Source organism: Meles meles, chromosome 20 (genome assembly GCF_922984935.1).
Source record: "Meles meles chromosome 20, mMelMel3.1 paternal haplotype, whole genome shotgun sequence".
Taxonomy (NCBI): domain Eukaryota; kingdom Metazoa; phylum Chordata; class Mammalia; order Carnivora; family Mustelidae; genus Meles; species Meles meles.
In genome coordinates, this window is record NC_060085.1 from 34,643,655 (window position 1) to 34,661,572 (window position 17,918).

At 46.8% G+C, this 17,918-nt stretch overlaps 1 protein-coding gene across 1 annotated transcript in view; it reads right to left on the bottom strand.

Moving 5' to 3' along the window:
- LRIG1 (leucine rich repeats and immunoglobulin like domains 1) overlaps positions 1-17,918 on the bottom strand; it is a 111,521-nt gene that overhangs the window by 73,284 nt on the left and 20,319 nt on the right. Inside the window, exon 2 of the mRNA XM_045990031.1 lies at positions 743-814. Within this exon, the coding sequence (XP_045845987.1) occupies positions 743-814 (72 nt within the window). The remainder of the gene's footprint in view (positions 1-742; positions 815-17,918) is intronic.

Here is a 17,918-nt window from a genome sequence, read left to right on the forward strand (position 1 = left end):
GAGTTTCTCTAAAGTCCCTGTGAACTAAAATCCTGATAACCCCAACTTCTATGTTAAAAGCAGAGTTCCTGGGGTGCCTGGGTGGCTCAGCATCTTAAGCCTCTGCCTTCGGCTCAGGTCATGACCTCAGGGTCCTGGGATCAAGCCCCAAGTCAGGCTCTCTGCTCAGCAGGGAGCCTGCTTCCCCCTCTCTCTGCCTGCCTCTCTGCTTACTTGTGATCTCTGTCTCTCTCTCTCTCTAATAAATAAATAAATAAAATCTTAAAAAAAAAAAAAAAAAGGCAGAGTTCTTCACAGCCAAGAAGGAGGAAAGAGGGAGGCCTGATTTACAGGACCCTGCACAAGGCAGGGGACTGGCTGAGAGTGCTGATGGGAGGGGACAAGCCAGCTCTGTCTTCCATTTTCCTGCACCTGTGTTTCCTGGGGAAGCGGAAGCAGTGGGCTGGCGCATATGCTTGGGCTCAGGGGGCTACCTCCCCAGCAATGGCGGGGGCAGAAGCAGGCGGGTGTGCTGACACAGAGGGTCCACAAGGTTTCCACAAGGGAGGGGACCCCCCTATGCGACCCCCATGTCCCCGTGATTTCCCTGGGATTCTAGTGTGCCCATGAGAAGGGAGGGGCTACAGGGAAGGAGCACAGAAAGCTGGCAAGCTTAGAATGCTGATCCAGCCGGGGTGAGAGGGTTTCCCCAGGAGCTCTTAGTCCCCTACCCCCAAACGGAAATTTAGGAGAAAGCACTCACACTTCCTGTAGATTCGGCAAGTCCTCAAAACCAGCAGGGTCAATCTCAGAAAGTTTATTATAGCTCAGGTTTCTGGTAAAGGAAGAGCAAAAAACAATTACTAATTAATTAATTAAATCAACATGAAACATTAAACCCCAAATCCAGAACACTTCTACTCCGCCCCCCAGACCAGGCCCTCTCCTCCCTCATAACTGGCCCTATCATCCCGTACGTTATTTGAAGTAACCTTAGTAACACTGAGATTTACAGACAGAGCTCCTCCCCACATATATCCACAAACAAGTCACTGTGAAAATCTCCAATCACTGAAACCAGCGGAACCCAAATGGATTTCAATCAATATAACTTCACCACTTAGCAACTTCTAAAGGTAAGTCAGTCCTCTATCTATGTTAGAGTGTGCTGATCCAAGTATTTTGTACCAAATCAGATCCAAGGCCACTCTGAATGGCATTTTAAAAATCAGTATTTTAGTAAAACATCAAATATCACGCAGTAGTACAGAAAAGGAAGGGTCAGGAACCGACCCTTCACTGTCTACAAATCAGTGGTTCTCAGCCAGGGATGGCGTTGACAATATCTCGAGACATGTTTAGTTCTTACAACTGCAGAGGAAAGGCGGGCTGGGGCGTAGGGTTGCTACACACATCTAGTGTGTATAGGCCAGAGATGCCGCTCAACATCCCACAATTTCACAGGACAGCCCTTCACAACAATCACCCAGCCCTGAGTGCCAATGCTAATATTCAGGGCTTGAGAAACCCTGGTCTGAGCAAGATCTGATGATGACAATCGCCAAGATGCACACTCCAAGTTGAAGGAACTGCTTAGAAAGTTGAGACCTTATGAGACCCTAATCATAAGGTTATCCACGAACATGACGCACCCATCAATGAATAAATACTGGGAGTGACAGTCACATAAGAGAGAGGAGCTGTGGCTATGGGGAACTCATGGCTAGTCTTAACCAAGGCAGTGAAAGCCTCCCATGCAAGCAACCTTCTCAAGAAGATGGCACCTGCCGAGATCATTCAGAATGACCTCTCTCTCCTCTCATTCCCCAGCTAGACCCTCAGACAAGGAGCAAGCTAGCTGACCTGTGTTCAGTCAGCCAAGCGTCTTGGATCAGCCCTCAGGCTAGACCAGTTTGATCTTTCAGGAACAGAAATCCAGAGACGTGGTCCAAATGGGACCTTGGTGCACACTGTGCCTTGCTCCCTGCCACCAAAACACACCCAGTCCCATGTATGCCGAAGAGGTCAGCATTATTCATCTCAGCTATTAATCCCCTTGGCATTAATGCCAAGTAACGGAACTGTGAATCGTGAGTTTCAAGTCTATCATTTAGGCAGCACGTAAGTGGCAACTAGCTTTTAAACTTCCTCCAGAGACATTCCAATCAATACTAACCTACAGCTGATAGCCATTTCACTGTCGACTCAAGACATTCATCTAAATAAAAGTCAGACTGCACTTGAAATTAATGGTACATCTGTGTTCAGGGCACAGCCTGAATTAAAAGCAATTTGTCCAGAGATTATGTTACTATAAAAATTGGAGGTGGTAATTTTTTAAACCACACACTGAAGTCAAGTGCGAGCGTGTCTGTGCCTGGGGGTATTTACGGTCGGGTACACAGAAATCAACAGGTTAGACTTGAAAATCCACAAATGGAGAGAATTCTCCCACATCAGAAAAAGGACTGGACAGAATGAAATTTTCTTCTATTTTGAGAGGGTTGCCATAAACAAGAGGGCTAGAAATACTGTTTCTGGGTCTAGAGATATCGTGAGTTTATGGTATCTCCAAGGTTTGCATCATGAGCATAATGAGAGCTACTGAGCTGGAGGAGACATCCAGGGAAGACTCAGAGGTCACAAAGGCAAGAGGCCTGGAGGGCAAGCAGGCAATGTGGACGGTCACCCTGCCAGGCAAGCAGAGAGGCTGACAAGAAGTACCTGCTGGCCCATCAAAAGGGGGAATTTGCTCCTGTCTCCAGAAACTAGGCCAATGCAGACCAGTCTTCATTTGGAAGAGAAGCTCAAACTCTGAATTCTTAGGTGAAATCCTTTCAATTCTTAAAAAACAAACAAAAATAAAGTAATCTGGGTGGGTCAAACAGGCCACATCATACTGAGGACCACCAGTTTTTAACCTCGCATTCTGGGCCACCGACTCTTCAGGCTCTTAAGTTCAAAATGCAAGTCTTGTTTCTGGCTTATAGATGTAGCCAGGGGTGGAAGCAGTCTCTGGAATGAAATTACTTCCCTCATTCCCCACTCCAGGAGTGGTATTAGAATAAAACCATTTCTAAATCGCGACACCCCTTTGGTCCGTCATTCTCGTAAAGAGCAGACAAAATTTACTTAAATTTCAAAAACGTGTAATTTCTGCTCATATAATTTCCAAGGCTCCTTGGAAAAGGGTCTTCTGCAAGCTAGTCTTATGCAGAAGCCAGACAGTACGAGGCCCTCACGCTGAGATTCCAGCAAACAGCAACCCAGATGAAGACACCTATACGTGGAAATCGACGCCCTCCCTGGGCCAGCCTGGAGGGGGCCACTTTTTGACATCGAATGAACCAGAAAAGCCATCTTATCAACAGATGAGTGTCAGAGACTGGCCTGAAGGGTCATTCTCCCAGAGTGGCCTATCAGCAATTACAGAGAGAGGACACAGGCCGGAGCTCAGGTCCCCTGAAACAGCTTTGACTCTGGGCCACAGAGATGCCCAGCTGTGAGGTCTGAGCAGCGACCAGTCCTGAAACCTGGGACAAGCTGCCGACCTTCAACTGCTTTATCAGGAAACGGGGAAAATATTTACTGCTGTCAAATATAATCTGAAACGAAATCCTCAGAGACATTTTCTGGTTTGCTCATCCCAGCGGGACGAACTCTCCGCACGTTCCTCTGGTGTGGTTTATACGAAACTTAAGAAGTTGCCATCTTCACCACGCTGAAGTGTGCAGCTCGGTGGCATGAAGTGTGGTCACGCTGGTGTGCAATCATTGCGACCATCCGGCTCCCCAACTTTGTCACCTCCGACTAAGACTCCGTAGCCCGTCAACACGGACGGCCCATCCTCCCCCCAGGCCCCTGCAGCCTCCATTCTGCTTTCTGTCTCTGCGAATCGGGCTCCTCTGCGGACCTCATGCATCCGTCCTTTTGTGTCTGGCTTCCTTCACTCAGCAACATGTCCTCAAGGTCCATCTGTGTTCTAGCCTGTGTCACAATTTCCTTTTTAGGGCCGAATAACATTCCATTTTGTGTGCCTGCACACACATACCCCGTATTTTGTTTATCCACACAGCAGCTAATGGACCTATGAGTTATTTCTACCTTTCTGCGATGATCAAGAACGCTATCATCAGCACTGGTTTTTTTTTTTTCTCCCAGCACAACTTTTTTTTTTTTTTTAAAGATTTTATTTATTTATTTGAGCGAGAGCATGAGAGAGGAGAAGGTCAGAGGGAGAAGCAGACTCCCTGTGGAGCAGGGAGCCCGATGTGGGACTCGATCCCAGGACTCTGGGATCATGACCTGAGCTGAAGGCAGTTGCTTAACCAACTGGGCCACCCAGGCGCCCCCCAGCACAACTTTTTACTGAGACATAACTGACAGGTCCCCGACATCATGATATGATACCTCTGCATAATTCTTAGTTGTTGTTTTTTTTTAACTCTTTGACTGCTATGCTTATGGATACCACTCATTTCTTAACAGTTAAGGAAATAAGTCTGTTCAGTCCAAGAATTGTGCAGGGAGGGTTGTGAATTCTCATGCTGGGTCAGAAGAACAATCGAAGGGTTAATTAGTTTAAAAAAAAATACCCCACCAAAAAAACAAAAAACCTTTCATGAGGTCTCTCTTTCAGGTGGCAGCTGACACGCACACGAATTTAAAGCATCTCACGTATTTCTCCAAACACGATCGCCCCTTCCCAGGCCCGACATCTGAGTGTGTCTTCAGCTGAAGGTTTCAGATTCTCCTGTCAAAACAATTCATCTGTCAACAGGACAGATGCTGTCAGAAGCATTTCTGCACCTTTCAGTAGCAGAGAGGGCTGGAAAGAAACCTCCGGGAATTCAGTTACCGCCAATTGCAGCTTTCACTAAACATTTTGTCAGCCATTGTCATAACACAAATTTTCCCTGTTCCTCGTACAAAGGGTGCGCAGAGCTTGGAACAATCGGGCCCCGCCGTAGACATTCTTTCAGCTAATCCGCTGAAAGATGACTGTCCGGCCCACCATTTGGAGAACACACAGGAGGGACCTCTGTGGATAATGGCTCAAGTTTTATCCCGGTTTTATCTGTGTCTGAGAAGCACACTGTTGAACAGTGTGCGACAACAATCTGCTTGCTGAGTGTTTTTCCTGACAAAGACCCCAAATCCTGACCCCACTGCGTTGGAAGAGCTAAGTCCTTGAACAGCCGAGCATCACCACCGTTACGGAAACCTGTGCCGTCCAACCCCGTAGCCTGTGGCTGGCTGTGCGGCTACTCACCGTCACGCTGAAAGTAATTAAGATTACACAAAATTGGGGTGCCTGGGTGGTTCAGTGGGTTAAAGCCTCTACCTTCAGCTCAGGTCATAATCCCAGGGTCCTGGGATTGAGCCCCGCATCGGGCTCTCTGCTCAGCAGGGAGCCTGCTTCCCTACCTCTCTCTGCCTGCCTCTCTGCCTGCTTGTGATCTCTGTCTGTCAAATAAATAAATAAAACCTTTAAAAGAAAAAAAAAAGATTACACAAAATTAAGAATTCAGTTCCTTGGTCATGCCAGCTCTGTTCCAAGCTTGCAACCAGCACAGGAAGCTCGTGGCTATGGTAAGGCCCAATGCAGACAGAGGACGTTGCCATCGTGGCTGAAATTTCTACTAAACTGTCCTGTACTGAAATTGTTCAGGAATTAATACATATTTCCAGTGAACTGGCACTTATGGAAGAAACTTGGATCTCAAACATAAAATCAAATTTCCTGATAATTCAAGAGCTTTGTTAAAAATGTGGTGGGAGATGGACACTGACCTTAATAGACATCCTTTAGCAGCACAAAATTCCTAACCATCCCAACAGAGGAGAGGGCATTTGAAAATTCAATGCACTAGGAAGATACTCCATAAAAAATGCCCTCTGAGAGTAACTCTATAGGCTTAATCAGTATTTACATAATCGGACCAGCATCTTCCTGGATTACAACCAGAACCACATATTACAAACTTGGCAAACACTATTCAAAGCTGGCAAACAATAATTCATTGACTCCTTGGAAGCTGAGGGATAAAAAGTTCCGTTTGCTATTGAGTAAGCTGTGGTGAGGAAGTAACCCCAGCATCGTTAGACCGACATAATGAGCACTTCCTCCTCAAATGCAAGCCTTGCTCACAGACCACTGACGGACACAGACAAAACCTCCTGCTCAGGAGAGCTGTGAAACGCCGGACTGTCTTCTTCAACATGACTAGGAATCCTAATTCACGGTGGAAGGAAGGGGTCCTAAGTCCATGACAAGCTTCCCCTGGGGAGGGAGGTTTTTTACTCAGTTTGGTTTCTAAGCCAGCCCATTTCCTATTACTCAACCCCGTCTGGACCCTGAACGTCATAGTACTTTGCGTATTTTAAGCCTTCGATGTTTGCTAAACCGAGTATTACAGCCAGGAAGAGAAGTGTGAAGCCATCCAATGACCCATCTGGTGAGCACTACTGGGGCACACAGGACTAGCCTGGAAACCCCTTATTTCATGGAAAACCGGGGTCCCAGGCGTCCCTCTCTTCTGACCTCAAAAACTGTGCTTGCCACCCACTGAAAAAGGACTCACATGCTTAGGACTCCCTGGGAAAAAGAGATTGGTCCTTTCAAAGTTCAAGGGGTGTGAGTGAAGAAGAACATACAACTTGTTAAAGTTATTTAATCCCTTAAGCTTTTAAGGACATTTCTGCTGCATTCTTACCTTCTGAGAAGTTACGTGTGCTGCACATCGAGTTCCAATAAAATCACCACGTTAGGCTCCCTAGACCCATATTACAGGTTTTATGAGAATAAGGGATTTCTTTTTAAATCTACAATACTGAATGCTCTTATCTTTTTTTCTGTTGTGATGCTTTCCCCTCCTTGACCAAAAGCCACAACTGAAAGGCTGATAGTATGCATTAAAGGCTTAGATGGAGAATAATAATAAAACTGCTTCTTATATGGGAATCATGCCTGTGGCGTCCTCACCCAAGAATTCCCACTCGGGAGACGGTTTTGTACTTGCTGCCATCTTTCCTCAGGAAGTTACGAAGCCCCATAGTCTCTAAACCAAGGCTTAGAAAAAGAAACACATTCTGCAGACTGCTAAAGGCAAAGTCACTTAGCTATCAACTGACTACATACAGCTCATTTTGTAATTCGGTGAGATTTAAGAAAGTAAGGAATGAATCACAGTTACTTCCCTTTTTGACAGTGTTACACTGATAAATCTCTGTGCACACCAGGCCTGCAAGTAACTCAAAAAAGAAGAGACAATATGCTCTAGCCATATAAGGACCTCACAGGGAGTGCCTGCATTTACTCCTTAAAATCAGCTATAGAAATCAGCATGGGCCTCTGAACTCTAATGCTTAACACATTATCTGACAGAAGTTACCCCTGCCTGCTTCCAGAATCCCAGAGGTCTCAGATGTGCCTCCCTATCTTAATGGCTCACACAGCGTACCTCCACCCCATGGATAATGTCAATACAGGTCTAAGTCTTTGTCCTTCAGTAACAGACAGATGTCAAGTTCAACAAGTATTCACTGTCTACAACATATACTGCGCTGTGATAAATTCTAATACAAGTGAGGGTAAGATCTAGTCTTGGACCTTATGGAGTTTACAACCTACTGGTCAGAAAAGACTCTGAGTCAAAGAATTACGGCCAAAAGCTCTGATAACAGCAAGCATCTTCCGAGTGGTAGACCAGGAGGTACACTGTACATTGGTGGTTCTTGGGCCAAGGCTGAACTGCGGGGAAATTTGTTTGTTTGTGAGACTGAAGAGTGTCTGGAGAAAAAGTTTTCACCAAAAAATTAAAAGTTGCGGCTCCTCTTGGGAACAACCGTGGGGCCAGCATTCCTGATTCCAGACACCAGCTAGACTTACTTGGCAAGGACGGCAGTTGACCATGAACCTCACTGCTCCTATTATCTCTCCCAGGACCTCCCTACTCACGTGCACTTGCTGCCTGGCCCCTGTATTTGTCATCCTTGCATGGACACCACTGCGTCCCCACTGCATGCAGAGCAGGGAAGATTAGCTGTGATGAGAAAGGTTCATCAGAAAGAAAGACCTTAGGGCACCCTAAAGAAGAGAAAAGGAGCATGGTTTTTAAGGAAGAACACCAGAAAATAAAGCCAGAAAAGTAAAGTAAGGTGTGAAAATTATGAAACTAGACAAACAAAAAGCCAAGAAGTCAAGGCCTCATAGAAAGGAAAAGGGCAAGACGTGAACAGTTTTAGGGCAAGTCAAGAAGAGTAATCTGTGTTATCAGATCACAACCCACCGGCCAGTTAAGTTAAGGGTTACATAAACCTAAACAAATCCCAGTGCCAGGTCCCTCCTGACAGTTAATCTATGGGGCCATTTAAAGTTGATTTCCAGAGGAAGAGAACAGCTCCTTGTTCATCTACTTAAAGTTCTGACGGAAAGAAGCACCTCCACAGACAGTAATCAGCATCTGCTTTCTCTAACATCCCTTAACACGGAAGACTCGAAAACCTGTTTTTCCTACCCAAATCTTAGTTTGGCTGAGGAGACAAAGCAACTGGTTGTGCTCTCATGCCTGGTCATGGGGGTGGTCCCAGAGGGAAGTCCATAAATATCCCAGAACACTCTCTCGGTAAATATGGTACATGCATCATTAACCCCTAAAGATTAATTAATTGAAAGGAGGCACTCTGGCCTCACCAGCTCTGCAGTCGGTGGGTATTTCACAAAGGGAATCTGAGCAGGAAAGAGCTGCGGGCCACAGGCTGACCCTCCCACAAACCTGTCATGACCATCCCAGCAGGGGAGAGGGGCCTACAGCCATCATGTGGTTTTGCTATTACAGAAGTGGCTTTGCAGAGACCTGGAAATGGGGAGGGGAAAAGAGGGGTCGGGAGTCCGGTCACCTACTCTCTGCTTGATCCAATCTCTGAAAAGGGATCACAAATTCGCCCTTTCAGAAAGTCCTCAAGCTCTAGAGGACTTTCCAAACTCATCCCGCCCACAGCAGGACGGGTTCCCCCTTGCCAGGCATCATCCAGCACAGCAGCCCAGCCCTGCTGGGGAACAGAGGGTGGTTGCTGCCTCGCAGGCAGGCACGCCCTGCTTCATCAATCTCTCGTCCAACGTGGCCCTCCTGCCCCGAGGCGGCAGGCGCTCTGGTGCGAGCAGGAGGCTCACCAGTCGTGACCGAGAGGAGACAGAAGTGCAGCGAGAAGGCGTCCCCACCTCTGGCGTCACACTTAGGGGCTGGAATTCCTTCAGTGAAAGGATGGGGGGGGGGTTCTCCTACAAAACCATGCTCCACAAAGGCAGGAAACAGAGACTTCTGCCTCCACAGTAGTTACAAACAGGTCAGGCAAGAGGCACAGGAAGTGAGGGACATACTAATCTGGCGGATACTTTCAGAACCCTTGCCTCACCAAGTGCTCTGTGAAGGCCTCCTCTGGTCACAGATCCCTGTTTTCCTACCCTAACACCTCACCTGGACCCCTCGGCCCCCACCAACGTCTGCAGGAGGATGAGATTCTTGTAGAACCATGGCTGCAGATTAAGAGTGCGTGTTAATACCATGACGCAGCCTTAGAATTCATTCACTTTGGTGTCACGTACGGAAATGTCAACTAGCAACAGCCCATAACCGTTTCTTTTGAGTCAATGCGTCACGCGACAAAATTATTTAAACATTGGCACAACCATCAACTCTATGTGACACTGTGATCAATGTCCCCTCCCAACACACTGAAATGATTCTCCACTTAACCCCAACGGGTTTCACACACATCGTGCCCTCACCGAGGGGCTCGTAGAGAGGAAAGTAAACGTTTTAACACATAAAAACACCTAAGCCATAAAAAGTACTCCTGGTCACAAGAACAGGGTGGTCAAATTCCAAGCCTGTCTTTCTGGCAGAAGGTACAGCTGAGGATTTCACTGGGATAAAGGGATAAGGGAATTCTATACCAGTGACTCTGGATTCTTCAGAACTGAAACCTCCAATACTCCAGTAACATACGACTTCCCAAGCACGGAAGACATGTTCAAATACACAAACATACTATTTCCCAAGCATGGAAGACATGTTCAAATACACAAACAAACAAACCAACAGAAACCTCTCCTTCCCTCCCTTGGAGTCATTACACACCCTCCTCAACCCTCTTGTCTAGGAGTTCCCCAAAAGCAGGAAAAGGGTCAAGGCATCTGGTAGGTTTTCTAACATGAGACCAGTCAACGAAAATTTGGACAGCACACAAACCTCTTTTTTTTTTTTAAGATTTTTTATTTATTTGACAGACAGAGATCACAAGTAGGCAGAGAGGCAGGCAGAGAGAGAGAGAGAGGAGGAAGCAGGCTTCCTGCTGAGCAGAGCCCAATGCAGGGCTTGATCTGGGATCGTGACCTGAGCTGAAGGCAGAGGCTTTAACCCACTGAGCCACCCAGGCGCCCCAGTACACAAACCTCTTGTTAGAGAAACTTATGCCCAGAGATTAAAAAAAGAAAGAAAGAAAGAAAACTTCGCAGTTAACTACCCTCTGGACATGTAACGATCGGGGTTTGTTGTTGCTAAAAGTACAGTTGACCCTTGAACAACATGGATTTGAACTGTGTGGGTCCACTTACAGAGCAGTGCTGTCCATGTGATTTCCCTTCGTTCTGATTTTCTTAACATTTTCTTTTCTCTAACTTACTTTCTTGTAAGAATACGGTATATAATGCACATAACACACAAAATATGCCTTAAGCGACTGCTTATGTCATTGGTAGGGGTTCTGGCCAACAGTAGGCTATTAGTAGTTAAGTTTTTCAGGGAGTCAAAAATTAGACACAGATTTTCGACCGTGCAGGGGGTCAGCACCCTTAACCGCCTCCTCCACCGTTGAAGGTCAACCATATTTAGAAGGGTGATTTTAGGCAAATACACTTTTGGGTTACAAAACAGCAATATATAGTAAATTGCCTAACTGTCTCCCTTAAAAGGGAGAAAGAAGGAAATGAAAGCTTTCTTTTTTAAGCAAATACATCTGTACAAACAACAGCTTACCTTAGTGTTATCAGCATCTCTTTCCTCCCCCACCCGCACACACTCACACACACAAGATTTAAGGGACAAATGACATAAGTGGGTGTAACTACCTTCCCAGGCTAGAGCTGCCCATAAGGAAAATCCTTCTGGGAAGCCAGAACTTCCCAAGGGTGTGCGCTGGAGTCCTCCATCAGCTTCCACTGGAACATTCGTACATCTTTCATTTTTCCAACTGAAATCACACCCACTCCTCACTAATGCCTCTGACATCTTTGCGCCTGTCTGAAGCCCACGCACCCAAAATTGATAGGGCAAATGAAAAATCTAGGTGTACCTGCACTTAAGCACAATACCCTGCATTATAAAGTGATTAAGTCCAAGGTTCCTTCAAATATTATCAATGTAATACCCTCTTCTAGGTTTTCAACATCGTCTTCTGGATTTCAAAATATTCAAATATTATCTTCTGGGTTTACCTTCCCTTCCCTCTCTGGCTACCTCAAACTGAAAAACGAAGATCTCTCAGACACAGAGAACAGATCCCTGGTATTAAGTCAGTCGAAGTCCAAAAACCGAATTACCCACCACTTTTTTTTTTTTAAAGATTTTTATCTATTTATTTGACAGAGAGAGATCACAAGTAGGCAGAGAGGCAGGCAGAGAGAGAGGAGGAAGCAGGCTCCCCACGGAGCAGAGAGCCTGATGCGGGGCTCGATCCTAGGACCCTGAGATCATGACCTGAGCCGAAGGCAGCGGCCCAATCCACTGAGCCACCCAGGCGCCCCTACCCACCACTTTTCAAGAATACATCCTGTTGTATTACAGGGAGGCACGAGAGTGTCTCTCACTAAGTATTTAAAAAGAAAACGCAGTTTTGAAAGGTCAGCCGCCTGGCTAACAGTTAAGTCGCTGACTTTATTAGCTAGCTTATCGACTTGGGATCTCGTTCTGTCAATTTTTCCGTTGGGCTTTTTCAAGTTTATGTGTGTCATGAAGTGCCTGGCTGAAGCCAAAAGGCAAGTTTTTTTTTTTTTCTTTCCAGGATACTAAGATGTCATGAAATGTGTAAACTTAAAAGCCCGTCTACATAGTTTTCCTGGGGCCGTGTGGATTCTCCAGTCCCAGTGGCTGAACAGCTGAGAAACCCAAGGTCAAGGTGCACCAACTACCTAGTCCAGCAGCGTGCACGGTCCCACACTGACTGCTTTCTGCTATTAAAACATGGCACTTCCTTTTCACCGAAATTTACAAGCACAGAGAATCAGATGATGCCTGTGACTTCCATCTTTGAACACACTAAAATTCTACTATGTCAAATGGGAAACTGGCTGTGGAAATGACAGAACCATCGTACTTTTCATTTCTGCTGCTGTTTTTTTTTTTTTTGACTCCTTCACCAAGGCCTCTAAAAAGATGCTTCACCTCTTCCACAAGGTTCGTCTACACTCAGCAGGGCCCAGGGCACCGTAACACAGCCAGGCCCTGACATCTGTCTCCCCACACCTGCCCCCTCCACACCAGTCTCTGCAGTTCCCGGTCCTGGACTCCTAAAGGTGTGTCTTAAAGGGTGGGTCCTAGTGATAAAGGCCACTTGCTAAACCCTACTTCAATCATCTAACGAATACTGGCACCTGCAGGAAGGGAGTCTGTTTTTAAAGTGAATCACCACCAACGGTGATGAAAGCCCTACCGATAATCATCGATGGTTAAGGGACTCCCCTTTGCAGCACCAGCTACAGGCTGGAGCTACCTCCGGGGCACCACGTGTCCCTTCAGATACTCCACAGCCTCTGTGTGTGCTAGAGAGAGGGAAGAGCCATTCTTCCACCATTATTCCTGTATAAAGATGATGTTTAAAGATGTTTAAAGATGATGTCATCAAACCCCGCTGGGTTAAAATCTCTATTTATTTTGCCCTAGCCAGGTAACTCCTATCAAGGATTCCTTCTAATAAGCTCATTACCTTATTTTGGGGGGGGGGGGGTAGAAACTCACAGGGAGAGGCTGATGCTCCTGCATATGTGACATTAACAAAACTGGCACCGCTAAGCCCTCTTAGGTTAGAGGGCACAAGATACAGGATCGAACCAGGTATGGTTCGGGGTGTGGCGTAGTTGGCTTCATATCGTCTTCCTCCAACCAAGACTCCCCATGCTAGCTTTCCCTTCTCCTCACCTCCCCCCACACTCTGTTCTCAAATACGGTCAAAGCAAATCAAAGACCCTCCGGTCCCAGGCCTGGTCCAGACAAGCAGACAAGCCACACAAGCGTGACTCTGCAAAAGAGCACCTGCCTCCTTGACCTGACACACACTCCACGGTGACTGATAAACCAGAGTGGGCCTGGGTTCAGTTAGGTTTAAGCCTGCACAAGCATGAAGAGAAAAACCACCCACTTTCAGACCCAGAGAGCTATGGCAGAAAGCACCTGCACAAACCCGTCAGGGTGGTTTATAAGGTCACAAGCGCCTCCGAAAAGATCTTTTATTCCTAGGGCCATGAGACCAATGGTAGGCCTGCCACACTGCTGGTGTCAATATTTATCTAAAACCCAGGTATTCATGATGGTATAAACCAGGCACTTTTTCAACTTACTCATTCACGTAATTTACCACTACAAAGCCCCCAAACAGAGATGCATTTACAGCTTGAATTTCTTTTCTTCCATTTCCATAGGGGAGGCTGGCTGCGGGGCCGTGGTCTAGGTCAGCAATAATCCTGGCAGTTTGAGAATAAGGCGCTCAGTGTATTCCAGTATCAAATGTCATTGCACCTGAGGACAATAAAGAGAGGGAAAAGGGAAACAAAGCACCAGCTCTCTCCCTCCCCATGGCATGCATGTTTTCTGCACTGCAAATGAGCAAAGCCTAGACCTTGCAGTAAAGTAATTGAACTCCTAGAACCACACCCGGGCATTTCTGAGGGTGACTTACTCACACTGCAGGATTAATCCAGCAACCAATTCCCAAAGATATGCAATGCCCAAAGAAGATATCTGCTACTTATTCAACAGCCCTGTCTGGTGGGACTCCAATCTTCCTTCTCTTCACCGTTTACAGAGTCTACATACCTGAACCTCCACGTAAAGGCCTATACACCATTCCCCGTCCTAGGTAAGAGGCAGAGGGGTAACTAGTCAATTTATATAACTTTCAGACCCCCGAAAATGGCTGTGCATTGTAGAAACCAGGTTCACAGATGGATTCCTCCAATCCCTCCCCTTCAGAGTCCTTAATTAAATCCCTTCTCTGCAATGGACGCTAACTGCAGCTCCCTCCATGGGCTGTGCTGGCTTCCGAGGAGACACCCTGCTGTGCCGACTTCAGGCTGTCATGCCAAGGAAACCCAGGCACTAGACAAAGATGGTTCTCTCTCCAGGGACAAATTAAAGAACCTGCCTCAAAGCCCGCTTGCAAAGTTGCTGGGAAGTGACAGACATCTGAGGCCAGCTACCCATGATTTACTGAATCTACTCTTCTGACCCAACATACACAATTCTTCCCAACACGACAGGTATCCCTACCAAACTCCTCTCTACGATTCTGGATACTCCACACAGCCCGATAAACACGATCATGGAGCAATCTGCCAACAGGCTGCAAATCACTTCGGCTCCCTCGGAAGCAAAATTACAAAGGCAAGTGATGAGCTCTGATATATGATGCACGTGTGGTCTGTGAGGGGCCAACATTCCTACCTCTGCTTTAAATATGCCTGCTCAGTGACAGCGGGCCAGCACACTGAGCCCCACATGGTGGCAGCTGAGGGTGTGGTCGGTTTTATTTTTTTCTTACACAAAAATATACAGGATACTTGAGCAGTCGGTATCTCCTCACGCACACCAAAGTTAATAATTCACAAACCAACTGACATTCATCAAGGATCAGAAAATGTAAAGGTGGTTTTGTGCAAACACTTGTGTTCTGGCTCTCACTTAACAGCCGGTTTATTTAACTGAGGGCTTCTGTTGCCATCGGGGGCAGGCAGTACCTCAAAATGTTACTTGTGACGGTAGATGCACGCTACGCCGGATGTGGAGCTTCCCAGTTTCATGTTATTCAACCCCAGCGATTATTTCCCCCTCAGATGAACGGTTGGACAATGCTCCTAAGGCAAAGATAAGGGACAAAACTGCCCTAGTTCGGTACTTTATTATAATCAATGCTCTCCCATTTCTAATCCCCTCCTAATGGACTCTCCCCGAAGCCACCCATCACAGAAGGGGCACTGGGTATGGCTGGGACCGCGCTCGTCCTAGTGGCCACCTGGATCTCAGACCAGACAGTCTTCTCTCCATGAGGAGGACGCACCTCCCCCAAGAGAAAGGCCTGATTCCCTCTGCCCTCAGACTTCATGCTCCCCATCTCTCATTCTTTTCTGTTTTCTTATGTGGGTGTGCACATGCGAAATTATCAGGTTATCCTTATAGGCATGTAAAGTACCAACTGAAATTGATTTACAAACAGAGAAACTTAAATGTGGGCACATGGTTTCCTGATTTTGGAAAATACAGTTTTAAACATAATTTAACAGTCTGAGACGTCATGAAATAATACATGTTATTTATGAGGTAATGAGACGACATTCTTAGAGTCGGTAACAAATTTTGACATGGAAAACAGTAGTGCTTTTTGTTTATAAATTATGAGAATGCCAATGACACTAAGACATTAATAGTATACTATTAGTATTACAAGCATACCGTGATACTTAATACTGCTGATTTTTTTCTTCCTAGGATACTAGTTTTTTGAGTAGAGTTGACACACATTCCACCTGTTTCTTGATCTCAGCTTCACCCTCCCTAAAAATCATGCGCTGAGTATGGGGGGAAGGAAGAGGGAATCTGAGGAAGTCTTTGCCAACCTCTTTTTGAGTGTCTGCACCCTGTTGCAGGACAGAAGGGTTCCCAGTTATCGGTTGTGGTAGGTTTTCAACCACAGCAAAGGAAACCTCAGAGGTCTGAGTTCTGCGCACAGCCGTGGACCTACTACAAACAGGCGACCAACTTACCGATTTACCGACCGTAGGGTTTACCGATCCCTGAGAGCTCCAAAGCCGCGTGCCGGTTCAGGAGCCTCGTTAAAGAGGTTACACATTAACCACCTCGCATCTCAGGCGAGATCCTATCATCTCCACCATCTCCACACCTTTCACACCCTGCCTTTGAAAGGACTTCCTGGAAATGGTGCCAGGGAGTTTAAAAGAAATGCGGACAGGTCCATTTTTTGGTTTTTACGAAAAAGCTCCTTTCAGCATGTGCAGCTGATCCTTCAAAGGCACCAAGTGAACCCCCAGGAGGGAGAAAATAACACCCCACTGAAAAGATGTGTAGGTTGGCTAACCTGTGGTTATTTCTACAAGTGTGCATGCGCAGATGTTTCAAGGACACAGGGAAATGGTGCCTGGGGTAATTCACTTGGCAGAGAAGATGGTCACTCACCTGGGTGTGGAAGTTAAAAAACACACGAATGCTCACTGAGCACCTGCTGGGTGCTGGGAATGGCGCTGGGCTCTAGGACCACGCTGTATACTCTGGCCTCTCCCCACAAAGAGTTTACAATCTGGAGGTAAGACAGACGCTGAGGAGGTAACTAGAGATGTGCTCTGAATGCTCCCCCAGATTCAGGCAGCCCTTGTCTGGGCGTTTTAGGAAAGCACTCTGAGGAAATGCTTAACCTCAGACCGGAAGATAAAGATGAGTCACGGAGGACAGGATGAGACCACAGGCAAAAGCTGTGAGGAAGGAAAAGGTTCTGTTGGGGAAGCAACTACCCAGTCCTGTCTGGGCAGGAACTCCAGAAAGCCCCCTGTCCCAAGCAAGCACCGAGGAGGGCAGGAGGAAAGGGAACAGGGGCTCGGAGTCACACAGGCTTGCGGCTGCGCCTCAGGGAGCACCCACACACACACACACCACAGCCACTCTCACACTGAGGACTCCAAAACCAAGTCCCTCAGCTTTCAAATGCAGACTCCCAGGCCCCACACCACAAATTCAGGCTCCAAGGTCAATGGAGGAGTGAGAGAACACGGACAAGCTATCTAGACGCCTAACAGGGCACCATCACGTAACCCCTATTTCACCTGCTTAGAGACAGCTGACTGGCCACTCTATCTAAAATCGGAGGCTCACCAACAGCGCTGCACTCAAATTTTCCAAGCTATACCCGGAGGCCTTCTCTCATGGTTCCCCACCACCTGGAATCCCTGCCTCCCTCCACTTGGCTCATCTAGAATGGAACTAAAGAGTAGGAAATTAAAAACAAAAAACAGAAAATCTGATCCTCGACATCCAAGCCAAAGGCTCTAAATGCTTACAGAGATTCAGTACTAACTCCCAAATAACTCAATGAGCCCCCTCCCTCTGGTTTCTTGTAAAGGAAACCCTCCCAAGGCCTCAGCTTCCTTTCCCATTAAAAGCCACCAGGGCCAGCGTTTTCAATTAGCTGTGTCAGCCCACCGCCCCAAAGCCGTCCAAGTTCAATTTGTCTTCCCTCCCCCAGCTTCCGGTTGCCACCAAGCACTTCACACCTCCCTATTGTAAACCCGTCCAGAGCAATTACCCTGCCTGCCTTTGGACAGCCTCAATACTGCATTTCTGTCTAATTTATAGCTGCAAAGTCCTGTCGGCAAAGGCAGGCTTGCCCTAGAGCAGAGGAAATGCACACAAAATAGACTTGGCTATAAATGTATAGTCACAGCAAGTTTCCTTATATTACAGGTGGACAAATTCTCCTGTTCTCAGGGTAGAGAACCCTGTGTGTGATGAGGTTCCCACAGAGACCCCCCAAAATCTGGATGCAACGCAAGAATGGACGACCACAGTTCTGTTCTTTTACATTTTCTCCTCTGCCTGGATACAAACCAGGGGGCAAGTAAACCAAATAGACCAGGAAAGTATTGCCCATTATATTTCTAT